The 15,783-nt window shown below is 34.7% G+C and overlaps 1 protein-coding gene across 5 annotated transcripts in view; it reads left to right on the top strand.

The window, feature by feature from the left end:
• Positions 1 to 15,783, top strand: part of SCAF8 (SR-related CTD associated factor 8) — a 153,281-nt gene that overhangs the window by 27,987 nt on the left and 109,511 nt on the right. For all 5 annotated transcript variants that reach the window (XM_058020795.1, XM_058020796.1, XM_058020797.1 and 2 more), the window contains exons 5-13: positions 497 to 653; positions 1,784 to 1,914; positions 4,756 to 4,932; positions 8,472 to 8,551; positions 8,956 to 9,073; positions 11,840 to 11,971; positions 12,097 to 12,209; positions 12,728 to 12,921; positions 15,091 to 15,191. In XM_058020795.1, coding sequence (XP_057876778.1) covers positions 497 to 653; positions 1,784 to 1,914; positions 4,756 to 4,932; positions 8,472 to 8,551; positions 8,956 to 9,073; positions 11,840 to 11,971; positions 12,097 to 12,209; positions 12,728 to 12,921; positions 15,091 to 15,191 — 1,203 coding nt within the window. The remainder of the gene's footprint in view (positions 1 to 496; positions 654 to 1,783; positions 1,915 to 4,755; positions 4,933 to 8,471; positions 8,552 to 8,955; positions 9,074 to 11,839; positions 11,972 to 12,096; positions 12,210 to 12,727; positions 12,922 to 15,090; positions 15,192 to 15,783) is intronic.

Here is a 15,783-nt window from a genome sequence, read left to right as displayed (position 1 = left end):
AAATTCCGCACTTCATCAAGAGAGCTTGCAAAATATGAAGCTACTTTTTTAATGAAAATATTTAGCAGTCTTAATAGTATATGTGCATTTTTCAGTGCACTTAAATGATTTTAGTTCACAGGCAGAACAGAATTGCATTTATAAGTGTTAACTATAAAAAATTAGCAGACTAATAATTCATTATTTTAATTATTAGTAATGCTTTAAGATGCTTCCTTCAAATAATTTTCCTTTCATGTCCAAAACTAAAGACACATTTTTGGTTGAGAGAACATTGTCACCTGTGTGTAGTAGCTCTTTGCTGTTACCTAGGATCAGTCTCAGGTTTGTAGTTAAGACATCTTTGGTGTGACCCAGTATAGCTGTCCTTACTGTTTGCAAACCTAAAGGTTCTTTAGTCTAGACAGATTATAAAGTTTCTAGCTAAGAATTCCATGATCAATAACAAGAAAAATAAGCATGACTCAGATCTTTTGCTGTCTTTTCTTCATTTTAGAGTAAAATTGTTAGAGTGCTAAATTTGTGGCAGAAGAATAATGTGTTCAAGAGTGAAATTATTCAGCCTCTCTTGGATATGGCAGCAGGAATTCCTCCTCCCGTTGTGACCCCTGTCTTGCCCAGCACTACAGCTGCTATGAGCAACAATACGCCAGGTAAACAAAGCCAGATGGAAGTCATACTTTGAACCTAAACACTTCTGTCAGCTTTGGTATGTTGCCTGTTAACATGCTGAAATATCTCACTCAGATGAATGCTAGAAAGAAGTGTACTACCAACACCATCAAGATCAGGGAAACAGGATAATATTATTTATAAAAGTGGGCTTAATCATTTTGTGCTCTGAGCATCTGCCTTGCTTATGTAGGTAGATAGCAGGAAAATGGATTTTTAACTTTTCACTTCATCAAAATTTATTAATTTGAAGTTGGAATATATGGTACGTTGGCCAAATAGGAATGGCTTTTGGCACCTGCTTTTGTAACTCACCTTTTGCTGATCCCATGCTGAAAAGGAATGAGATGGAAATTCACCTTAGCTTTCATTGACAAAGTAAATATGTGAGATTTTCAGATCTTGGAGTGCCTTTTCTGCATCTTCCAGCTCAGTATTTTTTATTTTTATATAGTATGACTACATCAAATTGTTGGAATCATAATTTTTAAATTTTGATGCAAATTGACTTTCAAAGCAGTAATCTAGTCATATTTAGCATTCATTGGTATACCTCTACTTCTGAGCTATAAATAAAAAAGTATTTGCGGGTATGGAGGATTCTTCTGGATTATGGCATGAAACTAATTATCAGAGTGCTGATTTAGTCTCAGTGTTTCTCTTGAGAAAAAACAATAAAACAAGCAATCCTCATGAATCCAGCTGATACAGGTTGAAATTTTTAGTAGAATTCTTTAAGAGTCTTCCTGGGGATAAAGTGCAAGTCCAGTGAGATTTGGACAAGCTGACAAGTAAATTGCTAACAATTATCTTTTGGTATATGTAGTTTCCACTGAATATTTTGGAATACTGTGTGAAACTTATTTATTTTGTCTTCATCAGTGTTTTTGTTAGTAGTCCCACTAGTCCCAACTAACACTAAGTAATTCTGCTACTTGAGGAATGTTGATGTGAGTCTGTATTATTTCTGAGTGCTCTCGTTTATGTCAGAAGAGTAGTTTCAATTGATGTGCTTTCTCAGTGTTTAATTACAGCTGGCTTTTGTCTCCTCTAATACTATTTTTATTTTCTGTGTGAAATATTTTAGCATACTGATTTTTCTGGTTTTTAGGTACACCTGTGACTCCAGTTACCCCAGCCAATGTGGCACAGAGTTTGCCTGATCCTTGGGTATCCCAGATTGCTAACACAGACACCCTTGCCGCTGTTGCACAGATTTTACAGAGTCCTCAAGGCCAACAGGTAATTTTGTGGACAGTTACACTGTAAACACTGTAGACTGTCTGATACTTTGTGACTTTGGGGTACAGGTAAGGAATGCTTTCACGTGTATCTCTTATTTGTCTTTATATCCGATGTCCATGTTAACTTTCCCATGAGGTTGTTCATCACAAGTAAGTTCCAGGTCAGTTAAAACTCCGTGTTCCCTTTTCTAGCCAGCCTCGTTTAAAGCCAGCACCTTTAAAGACTTAGAGTCTCAGAAGGTGATTTCACATAAGATGATCTGTAATACATGCTTGTCTATATAGATGACAAGTACAGATCTATTGCAGATGACTAAATCAAGAGCAACAATAAGATTTCATGGATAAAGGTATGAAATAGAATGCCAGTTAAAGCATATGTCTCTGTTGGATGCCTGGGGAAGAGCTAAACATTGTACAGCATTACAGAATGGGAGCATTTCAGGAAGCGTACTGTACATTAATTCCTTTTTTTATCTTTCCATCAGCTAAACATAGATTTTATTTTGCAGCATTCAAAATAAGATTTTGGAAGTTACTATGTTCTTCAATCTTTTAAATGCTCAACTTCAAAAATGTCTTAATTTCCAGCATCACAAGAACTTCTTGCCCTCGTAACCTGTGGTTACATAAGTTAAGCACACACAATTGGCTTTCTGTAAAAATGTAGATAATTTTTTCAGGCTGTGCTAGAGCTATGGCACCTGCATAACTTTGGCATTGTGATTTTTATTTGTATTGAGGTTGTTTTACCTGCTGGCATTCAAAACAAAATCTCACACATATGAATAAGAAGCAATGGCCAATGAAAGCTCTGGTGCTGGCAATAACTTTACTTAGTGAGAATGTTTTACAGTATTTAGCTAGCTAGAGTTGTCTGTAATTGTTCAGAAGTCAAGTGGAGGTTTACACTGGAAGAAATGAAGTCACTGAAAAGTAAAGCAAAATGGGTTTCTGAGATACTTTGAGAAATATGAAGGAAAAATAGTGGACTAGCTCTTAAAAAGGAAAGGATATGAAATGAGAATGGTAAATACGTGGAAAGTCAGTGAGGTAATTTTAAAGATTTTTGCTTAGAGAATATAAAAACAGAAAAGCAAGAGGAAAAAATGAAGATGAGAAGGGAATTAAAATTTTAAAGACAACAGATCACAAAGAAATACCATTTGGATATTTAGCTCAAAATAGTCTTAAGCAGAAGGGAAGAGCCAGACTGGGTACATAATAAATATGTACGTGCAGATGTCTAGGATTGGTAGAGGAACTATGATATTTGCTTATATCCTGTCCGTCTCTTTTCTTCTTGTTCTTCAAACCAGTCCTCTGCCACAGCCTCTCCCCAGCTCCAAAGACCTTGATTTAATCCTACAGTTGTGTTTTATTGGTGAGAATGTGTGTAGGTAAATTGAGAGTCTAGACATAAGAAGGGGCTGACTAAGAAAGATGTGACCAGCAAGAGTGTGAAGACAGCAAGAATGGTGCCCACCCAGGATTTTTCCACTCTAGGGCCTCCATCTCTGCCTCTTCAGTTTGATTCCTTCCTACTGAGAGCAATGCACAGGCTGGACCAGCGGTACCAGACAAAAAGGGTTGAGGGGAGAACTCTTCAGCTTTGCCTATTGCAGTAATCAGGGAAAGCTCCTGCTGAGGTAGAACAACAATTGAAGCCTTTTCAGAGGCCCTGCTGTATAAGAAATCTGTATAACTTTTTAAAAGAATAGGGAAAATGGTTTCACATTATCAGAAAGTTACTCTAAAACTATCTTGAAAAAGGGTCACACACTTTTGATGCATTGCAGAAAAGAAATTCACTTTATGAAGTTTCTAATGAGGCTTAGTAAGAAGGGAGGCATTGAACCCTTTAAGAGTTTAGTGGGGAAACTTATAAGGGGTTGGAGTATTGAAGGTAAGGGTAATCAGGGACTTATGTCAGCAAGTTTGAACTACCTGAATTTGCTCAACCCTTTCCCCACAAATATCTAAAGATAAGACTAGAGATTTATCTTGAGGAATGTCAAAGAACTGCTTCCTCTAATTCCACAGTGGTTTAGGAGAGCTTCTTTCAATAGGACTAATATTTTTTCTTAAGGCAAATTGCAGTTTTCTGGGAGCATTCCTGTCCTACAGATAAATTGATCTCCCTATGAGAAAACCTTTTATTTCCTTATTAGGACAGCTTCTCTGAAAGATTATATACAGATATGAATTTGAAGTAAGGACATCAAGATAGACCAAGTGATTGGTTTGTACATTTGCTTTTGATGTTTTGTTAACATGGTAGGAAATTGCATTCTGTCAACCCACACCTGAGTTTCACCATGAGATTTCACTTGTGACTTGTGCAGAGACACAGGTGCAAGCTCTCCCTATGAACAGGTTGCATTGGCAACCTGTGGAGCTTGCCACAGTGCAGTTCTTTTCTCTGTACAAATGCTGTTACAGGACACAGATTATCCTAATTTAGGTGGGCCCTTAGGAAGCTGGAATAGGCTAACAGATTTTTTTCAGGTCAAAAGGAATCAAACTGGAGAAGCAGAAGAGGGGGAACACTAGAAAGCAGGAAATCCTGAGTGGTGACTGGCATCATCATGAAACCTGTCAGAGCAAGTTAGGAAGAAGGAGCATCTGCCTATCTTATCAGCCCCAGAAAACAAATTAGCCAGTAAGTGGGAACAAAATTTGCTGTAAATAAATTAAAGACAAAACAAAAGCCATAGGTTAGATGATACTTCATTCCTGGGAGTTTTTTACTAAGTGGAAGGGGAAAGGTCTATTTTGTACTTGGCTTTTTTGCTTTAAAAAATCTTGTTCAATGTATTTGTTATCTTTTCTCTTTTAGCTTCAGCAGTTGATACAGACACTGCAGATACAGCAGCAGAAACCTCAGCCTTCTCTACTTCAAGCTCTGGATGCCGGTCTTGTCGTCCAGTTACAGGCCCTCACAGCACAGCTCACAGCTGCAGCTGCTGCTGCTAACACACTTAATCCACTGGAACAGAGTGTCTCTTTTAATAAGGTAGAAGTAAAATAATAGAAATTTGAAGAAGTTTTTTTTTTTTTTTAAATTTAGAAATTCTTTTGGATTTTATTGTTTGACTTTGGACATTTTAAAAATACATTAATATACCATAAAGTGATACAGCTTGAAAATAAAAAACAATGTCTAGACAGTAGTGTAAATGAAAATATTAGTTTTATATGCGTTTAGGGCTAAATAGCCCATTGTATGATATCTAGTATTGGAAAAGACCCACAAAGGTTATTGAATATGGTAATGGATTTGATTTATGATTTAGCAAATTTAAGCCATGTATTTCTGCACTCTTTGTAACATAGCAATGAGAATTGTTTCTTACAAGGTAATAAATGGAAAATATGCAGGAATTAATTTAATATACACTGTTTTCTCAGAAGAGTAAAAAAGTTGGATTTGTAATTTTCTCTCATTATAAAGTATGTGCCAAGAAAACTTTAAGTTTCACCACAAAGTGATGCAAGTGAATAAATAAGCCTGTAGGTAAAGAAACTTTCATTGCAAATAACCCAAAACCAACCAACCAAAAAACCAAACACCAACAATCCACCTCCTCCCCAAAAAAAGAGCAAAAACCCCCAAACCAAATTACAAACAAAATCAGAACGCAGGAATTTAAGAATACTAATATTATTGCATGCCAGGTAGCAACAACCATGCAGGCAATTGCAGTCATAGTAGTATAATACCTGTAATAAAAAAGGAAGAACTTCTGCTCAAAGAATTATAAGTAACTAGCTAAAGAAAGAAATAAATAAGCATTGTTCTATTGTCTTTGGAAGAAATAGTTTGTGTGTACATAATCTCTGAAGGATTGTCCTGGAGTGAATAAATAGTAAGCATAAGGAAGTTGAAGAAGCAAAAAACCCTTTTTTATTCTTCACTCAGATAATCTCTTTATTGACAGTAATGCAGCTGTAAAAATAAGTCAGGAAAAGAATGGCCTGTACTCTGCTATACCACAGCTGTAACCATCAGCTTGAGAAGGGCATAATCCCAGGGAATGAAGGCATCAGTTAATAGGGACTGCTGTATTATTTACATACGGAAAGTATTTTATAGTGTGGCATTGCTCTGCAGACTTGAATTCCAGCATTTCCATTGATTGGTTTATTTGTAGGTGTGGATGTCTTGAATTTTGGACATCTTAAATTGAAGCAAATGGAAGGAATTCATATCCTGATGAGATGTTTGTATACAGACATAAAAGAAAGGGCAGCTTTTATGAAAAACCCAAATATTTATTAGTATTGTGATCCAAAGGAAACTGTGAAGCATAGTTTTCATTCCATGACATCATGTTTGTGAATTGGATAACAAATAATAAATAGTGCAAGAAAATAATTTTGATGAATGCAAAGTATCCATCTTTTTTTAAAAGAACCTATTTGGCAGTTCTTCCAATCCTTTGTTTTCAATCTCTTCAATCTGTAGTATCTTGTGTTACTTAATTGTGCAAATTAATCTGCATTATGTGAAAAATTCTTTCGGCAACATCGAATGTGCCCGTTTTCTGATCTTGCTATAGAACCAAATACTGTATTACAGTTTAAAAAAAAATGATGAACATTACATATGGATTTGCCCTACTCCTTTTCTTTTAATTTCCAAAGAGCATATCCTGATTCTTATGAAAAAAATAGTTTCATTTCTAATAAAAACCTTTTTTCATGTCTTTATTCCTTTCTGTTGCTTTTTCTGAACACGTTTTCTTCTTACATAATTAAAGTAACATATGTAGCATAAGGGAAGGTTCTGCATCTTTTATGTGCATGTGTATGTAACATTGAACTTGGTATCCTAGTATTTCATTTGGTTTAATTTCTGTTACTTCACTATAGAGAGTATTATTCTACAAACTATATAAAATCAAGATATTTCAGTTCAGATTTTTTGCTTCAGTATGTACAATATTACTTAAACCAAATATAAACAAAAATCATGCTGCACATTTACCTGTCTTGGCTGGAAGTTCTCTCCTTTTCTCTGGCCTTGGTTAATCTGAATGTTTTCTTTGTTTGTCGTGAATTGGTGACTAGTTTTTATTTATTTATTTTCTCAGCTGTGTAAACAGTACATATTCTGTTATTTTGCCTCCTACTTTGTCATGATGGAAGATACATGATGATTAATAGTATTTTAAGTTTGAGGTTGTTTTTCTGAAATGCACAACTTTTTTCAGAGCAGCAACATTTTATAAGTGCCTCACTGGAAATATTCTAACAAAACAAACAAAAAAGGTGATCACCTTGCTGTAAATGGATTAGATATATATGGTGAAAGTTGTTCTGGGTTTTAACATCCCATCTCACATAAGCTGAATGGTCTGTGTTTCTACTGTGTTTTCTCAGAGACATATTCAGTCCTGCTTTCTCATAAATATTATATTGGGTAAAGTGGTTCTAAAAATTCTTGATTGATCAGTGATTGATCCATCTTCTAGTTAGCTTATGCTTTGTTCTTCTTGCTGGACTCCAGTAACTGAGAATAGAGCATCCTGAGAAAGAATATGGGGTACTGGATAATCGTGGCTTTTTGCTGAAGCTGTTTTTACCTTAGTATTTCAAAATTGCTGCCATACATTCTCATCCTCTGGGTTTTTTTCTGAGATTAAGATTTGAGAGGAAGTTATGGTGCTTGGTAGTATAGCATTAGCTCTGCTTTTCAGAAAACTTCCAAGGTGTGTGAAGATGCATGGACATGGTTTTAATAGCATGGTTCTTTCATTAAACAGTGAAAAAATGCAATCTCACTGATAAATAACATCTGTTGTATTTCTTTATGCTTGTTCCTTAGTTTTTCTCTTCAAGAAAGGAGGGTGCTGTTAAAATACTTCCAAACTTTTTAAAAAGTTTTTAAAAACTTTACTTTTTTACTTAAGCAGAACTCCAGTGTAGACATCTTCACAGATAACACAGGAAGTTTATCCAAGTTTTTCTCCTTTTCAGATACCTTTCTTTTTATCCATTAGAAGGATTATTCCTCTTACATGATAACTGCTTGCTTTGATTTTTTTTTTTGCAGAGTATTGAGAAGTTCTTTTCAAGGAGCAGTATATTTGAAGGAATTCAGGTTGTCTAAATGACACATGTGTGTGAAAATACAGTAATTCTTTGTGAAGTAATCAAGGTGTAGGTCTTCTCTTGATATGAGCAGAGCAGTTTGATGATTACCAAAGGATTGAATAGTTGGCCTCTTCGTAGTAATTTCTTCTAATTAAAGGTACCATTACAAAAAATTAATCTTTATTTAAGTTTTACTCCAAAATAGCTCTTAGTTACTGTGGAAAAGAACATGTGGTTGTACTTGTTGCAGCAGAGCTCAGGAAAACTGGGCCAAAATCTGATGCAGTCAAGAGTTTGATAACAGTAACAGTATGCCACTTAATTTTCTATTCAGGATATTTGCCAAACTTTTTTTTTTTTAAGTTGAGAAATGACAGCATCTTCGTAATGAAAAGGAAATATGCATAAAGGGACATATAAGGAGTGTTTAGTAATGCTTATTTTGTTTTCTCCTAGAAGCTGATGGACAGGTTTGACTTTGGGGAAGAATCTGAACAAAATGAAGAGCCTAAAAAGGAAACTCCCTCTTCCCAGTTGTAAGACCAAGCTATGTTTCTTATGGAAAATACTAAATTTTGCCTGATGCTAGTTGAAAATTAGGATTAAGTAAGGAAAATACTTATTTCAGAGCATAAGTACACTAAAACACTAGGAAGAGAAAAGACAGTTTTCTGAATTAACATACACATTTACTCTAAGTCTGTATTCCAGAATATTTTTTTACTTTAGGATAAAGTTAGCATGTTCTTTGTTTTTTATAGTTATATTTATACAGTTGGCGGAATATTGATGATATTAGAAGGTGGAACTAACTCCATTGTCCTCATTATTTTACATTTTAGTTAAACTTGAAACCCAGTTGTGAAAATCTATTTACTAACTGTTTAAACAAACAGAAAAACTGTAGGCTTTTTTTTTAATTTAAGTTATTTCATTTTAGGCCATTAGTACCAGAATCTGTGAACAACTCACTTTTTCACCAACTAGCTGAACAGCTACAGCAGCAAAATTTAGAGCATCTCAGACAGCAGCTTTTGGAGCAGCAGCAGCCTCAAAAGGTAAGAACTCCACCTTGTGGCTATTGTTGTAATTTATGTTCTCCTCTGATTAAAAAAAGCATATTTCAGGACAAAAAAATTGTGTTGTTACTGACAGTTTTCATATAATTAAAGTCTTTATTGCTAGCTAACCATGTAACAGAAACTTGCTGAGTAAGTGGGGTAAGTGGAAAAAAGTGCTTAAAGCAGAAAAAACCCTCAACCAAATGTGTGGGGAGTACAATTTGCTTCTCTTAGGAAAGAGTACTCATTAGGTGAGTTAGACATGACTGTGCTTTGGCTGTTCAGCTCTTTACATGGGGAAAAAATGCTTTCCCGTGCTTGCAGAAGGAATAAGGTGAGCAATAAAGTGATTATGCTCCTGTCTCTGAGGGGAGGACAGAATAGAGACTGTGGGTAGCTTTAATTTCCCCGAGTTTTATGTCTTGACTAATAATTGATGAAATAATTCTGTTGAAGAATCTGAGCTAAAGTATAGTCATGTGTTTCCTGAGAAATTATTCGTTAAGAACTGGTGCTTGAGGTAACTCAAGGTTCCTCTTAACTACATGAATTGTGTCCTCTCTACGCTGACATAACTTGACTTATTTCTGCTGAGATTAGTCCTCTGTGCTTAAATGTTCTTTTTCCCCTCCTGATCCTATAAAAAAAAAAAAAAGGAGCAAACCAAAGCAGACAAAAGTATTTTGTCTTGATCCTGGCCAGGTATGAAGTGGACTTCCTGTGGAGTATTTGGATATATTTTGACAGGAAAACAGAAATCTCAGATTGAAAGAAAAGACAAGGGATCACAAACTTAGCAAACATCTGTTGGAGACTAGTTCAAGCTGTGCAAAGGCCAAGTCATAGAACCATTGAGTAGTCAGGGTGGGAAGGGATCTTAAGATCATCCAGTCCAGCTGTCAACCATGACTGCCACTGTAATCCCTGAACCACTAAACCACATCACCCAGCCCAGATCAAGATGCCTCTTGAACTCCACCAGGGATGGTGACCCCACACCTCCCTGAACAATCTATTCCACTGCCTGAGCCAAGGGGCTCAGCTTTCAATCAAGAATGCCATTTAAGCTTTGAATTTCTGACTTTATTAATTTAATTTTTACTAAATACTGTTTCTTTACTGCTGTATTTTACTGATTTGTTTTCATTTCTCATTTAAGTGTAGTAAATGGAAAAGAATATACAGTATAGCTACAGACTAAATAGTTTTGGGTCTTGGTGGATATCTGGCTATTTCTGTTTCTAAACACTAAAACGCTGTAAAGGAATAAAGAGAGGTATGATCTGTTTGAGGAGCTTTTGATATGTCATATCAAAAAGTATCTGTCTAATTTGAAAATAAAAACACTGAATGCCTACCTTGTTGTAAAATCAGCAAAATCAAAGTTTACAATATATTTATGGGTAGAACCTTTACTTGACTTTCTCCTTACTATTTAATTTTCTATGACAAGACCTGATGAATTTTCCCTTCAGATCCAGTCTTCTTGTCTAGTCAGTATGGAGAGAAAGGATTTTTTTTCACTTTGATAACAGCTAAAAGATACAAACTGCTGCTGAAACTACTTTGTAGTGACTGCAGTATGTTATGGGTAATATTTTCTTGATTTCCTTGTGTAAGTTTCATTGAGAAAGATGAAGGGGAAAGAGAAGGAAAGATAAAGCACAAAACAAAATTATTAGGCATCTGATGAGGAGCAGAGGGAAAGGGAGGAGAGGACAGAAGATAAAAACAGAAGGAGCAACAAAAATTGTAGGCATTGATACCAAGAAACAGATGGTTGAAGAATAATTAAATGTAAGGAAAATGAGACAAAACATTCTGTCAGAAGGCAAATAAATTAACCGAATTATAGTAAAATATTTTTTACAAACTTGTTATAAGATGTTTAAAAAATATAAACATAAAATTGTTACTACTAATCATTCTGCTAACTTCCTGTCATTCTCTGGGCAGATAGAACATGAAGGATTTGTTTAATTAAAAGTTAAAATATAGTGAGGATCACTGAAATATTTACCTGAAGTAATGTATTATAGATTTTAAATTGCTTTTCAAAATTGTTCTCATATGATTTCTGAATATTTTAATTTCATTTTTTCTAGCTCTTGAATTATTTGTACCTTAGAGATATTTTTTCCAAATCTGTACTTTCAGGCAATGCACAGGCTGTTACAGCTTTTTCTCTAGCAAGTCATCAACACCTTGAGTATTCCACATTCATTAATTTTGGTGGTTGTTTCAAAACTGCTTATTTTGTTAGATCTCTTGAAATTGCCATGTTGACACAAATGGCACAGCTTCCTCTCTTATTTTTCAGTAATTGCTTGTCCGAAATCATTCACTGTAAAAAAGTTCAGGCTAGTGTAAATTTTTTAACTAGTTGAATTAGTATTGCAAATATTTTTATTATGTTAGTATTGACATTTATTAATGCATATGCATAGGGGACAAGTGGGTGTCTTTCAGGTCACTGTACACATGGCTGTGTTTGTCCTGTGAATTTCTGTTTTGAAGCAGAAAATTGTGTACTCTGTGTGTACTGTAGTTTTGTTATTTAGCAAATAGATACTAATCTTTTGTAATCAGAAATATTAATTATTTCAAAGTTTTGTGTTTAAGGATGATAGCATAAAAAAGGAATAGAATGGATTGATATCCAGTTCAGCTTTCATATTAATGAGAAATTGTAATATTATTTTCATATAGTATTACATTTGTAATTGCAAGGGGCTTTATGGTATATTATTAACTGTTATTTAGGCAAGTCCTGAGGAGAATCAAGAAGGAAATTTTGGTTCAGAGCACTCTGCGTCACCATCACAAGGGAGTAGTCAACAGCAGTTTTTAGAAGTGGAAGCAAATGTAGATGATTCCATGGATATTCAACAACAGGTAAAATTATTTAAAATTCTATTAGAGAAATTGAAAAGAAAACATAAACTAATATGATTCCAAGTCATATGTATTGTGAGTAAATTTATTAAGTATTACTGAACAATTTTTATGTCTGATCTCAGGACATGGATATAGATGAAGGTCAAGATATTGCTGAAGAAGAGATTTTTGAACAAGAAGAAAAGAAATCAGCTGTTCGTTCAAGATCAAGAACTCGTTCAAGATCTCGTTCAAGGTTTTGTAATTACCTTGCATTAAGTAAAGGAAGTTTTTCTGAAAAAAAGTTGCAATTTGAGATTGTCAGTCTTCATTCTGTGTTTTCCAAAATTATCATAAGCAGTTTTTGGCAAAAAAAAGATATGTTTGTTAAATGTTTGTGTATTAGATGCAAACTTTTGGTATGACAGTTCATTTGCTACATGTGTGATTTAACTGAAATTTTTTAAGACCTGTTCAGGTTACAGAAATAGCTGACACTAGTCAGCTGAACAGGCTTTCTGTGCCAGAGAATTAGGTACTGTAGTTACAGAACATTTTGAATGTGTTTTGTTTTAACGTGTATATTCTGTTCCTCACCCAAATGGCATTAAATTTATTTCCTGAAGTAGTTTTAGTAAATATAATATTTAGGAAATATTTAGTAAATATAATATTTAGGAAATATCTGTGTAGTGCCTAAAGTTTACAGTTAAAAGATGACTAAATCAGAGTATTTTTTTTTAACTCAGCATACTAAAATTAAGTATTTTGTAGGTCACCAAGAAAACGAAGGTCTAGATCACGGTCTGGTTCTCGTAAGCGGAAACACAGAAAGCGTTCGCGCTCGAGATCCAGAGAAAGGAAGAGAAAGTCATCTCGGTCATACTCCAGTGAAAGAAGGGCTCGGGAAAGGGAAAAGGAACGTCAGAAAAAGGGATTGCCTCCTATACGGTCAAAAACACTCAGTGGTATGTAGTACCTGTGTAGTGCTTTAATAACGTGGGATTAAGTGGAAAAAAGGCTTTGTTTTCATTGACAGAACAAGATTTATCTTGGCTATTTATATATTTATAAGTTTAATTTCTGATGTTTCTTGCAGCTTAGGTACATCATGTCATCTTAGACAAGAACAAGTGTCATACTCTTCTACTGATGTTTTTAGTCACACTTGCACCACTGATTATGCTTCAAAACAGAGAGCAGCAAGGGCTGTCTCTTAAGTTACAATCTTTTCTCTTTAATGCTGTCTTTAACTTGACATTTGAACATGTCCAGCAGTTGGTCTGAAAATTGTTAAAATGTTAAAGTGTGTGGTGCACACTTCAGACACTTTGATGGAAATCTTAAGAGGCCCGGGTTTTAAGACGTTATCATTGTTTTTTAAATAGATTTTCAGAGGAATGTAGCACCAAAACAGGTGGAATTTGCTAGTGTAAGATGGACCATAATGGTAGTATCTTAAGGAAGTATTCAAAAATCAAGTGGATTTCAGCCTCTGCAGAGTGCTGCTGTGTATTGCATTCATTTACACAGAGAATTTACATACTGAAAAAAAAGAAGGTAGTAAGGAAAAAAATAACTTCCTCCACCCGGTTGCTTAAATCAAAGGAAATGTATTTTGAGAATTTAGTTTTGTTCAGATAGGTTATAAACTGTTTCTGATATAGTTTTGCATTTATCCTATGTATTAGAGCTATATGGTTTATCTGACAAGAAAGCAGCTCACAACTCATTTTTGTAAAGGAAAAAATGTTCTGTTCTCTTCACATTAATATTTTATATCATTCCAAGGTGACTTTAAACAGTTCCGATGCACTTTTTTTCCCTCTTCTTCTCTGGTTTTTCACATGAAAAGAGACAAATTGGTTTTATGGTATAGATTTCTCCCAGAAGTCTACAAGGCAGGGAGCTATAATCAAAATGGTTGGAGCTGGGAGACAGAGATGTTAAGTAACCTAACAAACAGCAGCAGCATTTGAGGTCCTGTGAAATTTAAAGGAGACATTAAGTAGGCTAAGTGAAGTGTGGAAACTTTGGGGGGAGGTAAGCGATTAAATAAACAAATAATTCACCTGACAAGTGTTCTGCTTCATGAAATTTGTTCAGTGACAGCCACTATTACTTGTTGAGATCTGAAGAATTGTTTCCTAGAGCTTAACACCATGAGATATAAAAGGGATATCTACAAGCATGTGAGGGACAAGTTTTGTCCAAGAGAAATCTGGTCATTTTCACCACCGTAGAGTAGAGTCAGTTGAAAATGTCAGTTGACAGAATGCACAGCTCTGGTTTCCATTTTGGTGCACCAGGATTGGTACAGAAAGGAGATGTTATGTATCAAGATAATGATGAAGAAAGAATGTTTCTTTCATAAAGGATAGGGCAAACCCGGAAATCCAAGCTGCACATATAGATTGGGCAGTATTTGGAAGACAGAGGAATTGGAACCATGTACATATGGCAGAAGGAAGTCTTGGCTCATGTCAGTGAGTGTTTGTGTTTGGTGAGGATGATTGGTGGACATTTGGAAGGCAGGGATCTGGGCTTGTGGTGGGATTGACAAGAATCAGAAGTATCATGCATGTCTTCAGCCTGATTTGCCTCAGATAAACTTCTTTTCAGGTTTTTGCCCATAGTAAATTAATAGTACTGTTGCTATTTTCAGGTGAAAATGCAGTGCATAATACTGCTGTATTAAGTTCCATCTGTAAGACACTTTTAGCCAGTTAGAACTTAGTCTTACTTTGTTAAAATTGACATGAATCCTAAAGGCATGGGGTTTTTAATGGAAATTAGAAGAGAAATGTTTTGGTTTTTTTCCAGAAGTAATTTTTAATTCAGTTTGCCCTAAGTGCTAATCTACAGAATTTTACAGTTTTATTTCTATGAAAACAACTATTTTGTTTAAAAGAATATGAAACAAGAAGAAGAAATGCTTGTGGTGAATATGTTTGATGTTGTTTAATCCTTTATCATTTTGCTTAATGTACTTTCTATGTAGTAAGTAATAGATTTACCATTCTTGGGTTTTTAGCAGTGATTCCTGGGTAATTTCAAAACCTTTTACATTGATGCTATAGAATATTTCAGAAGCTAACATTCAATATTTTGATTGATGTGAATGTGTCTCTTGACAGTTTGCAGTACTACTCTTTGGGTAGGTCAAGTAGACAAGAAGGCTACACAGCAAGATTTAACAAACTTGTTTGAAGAATTTGGACAAATAGAGTCAATTAATGTAAGTAAGCATGTTGGTATTTCAGAAATGTTAGACTAGAAACTTAAGCATGCTTATGTCTCTGAATTCTTTACAGCTGCTTAAACTTGTATTTAGGAGACTTTTCTATCACAGTTAAAAATTGTGGCCATGATATTTGCCACCTGGTTTTGATCTACTCTGTTTTGAAGCACTAAAGACTACACTTCAAGGTAAAAAGGCTCTTCCTAAGCTCTAGCACTTTATGCAGTTTTTAAACTAGAGTTTAACCAAAAAGTTATGGTTGTTCTGGTTTAGTGATGTGTCATGGAGCAGGTATCATTTTTCCTTGGCCTAAGGACACCTACGGATGTGTATCCTCATTGTTCTTGGTTACTTTCCTAACAGAGAATTCCCTAAGTTGAATCCTTCTCGATAAAACATTTAGAAGAAAAGAAATTGTACTGTAAACAAATGTTTATTCTAAAATGTGACAATTAAAAAGATGCTTATAATTTGGACATACAATTTTCATTACTTAGAGTAATTTAGAGTCAGGTGTTTAGAGTAGTACCTCAGTTGCCTATAATTCAGCTTCAAAAGGAAGTATTTTTCTCCTAAAGCAGCACATCTG

This window comes from Melospiza georgiana, chromosome 3 (genome assembly GCF_028018845.1).
Source record: "Melospiza georgiana isolate bMelGeo1 chromosome 3, bMelGeo1.pri, whole genome shotgun sequence".
Taxonomy (NCBI): domain Eukaryota; kingdom Metazoa; phylum Chordata; class Aves; order Passeriformes; family Passerellidae; genus Melospiza; species Melospiza georgiana.
This window is presented reverse-complemented; position numbering and strand designations above follow the sequence as displayed.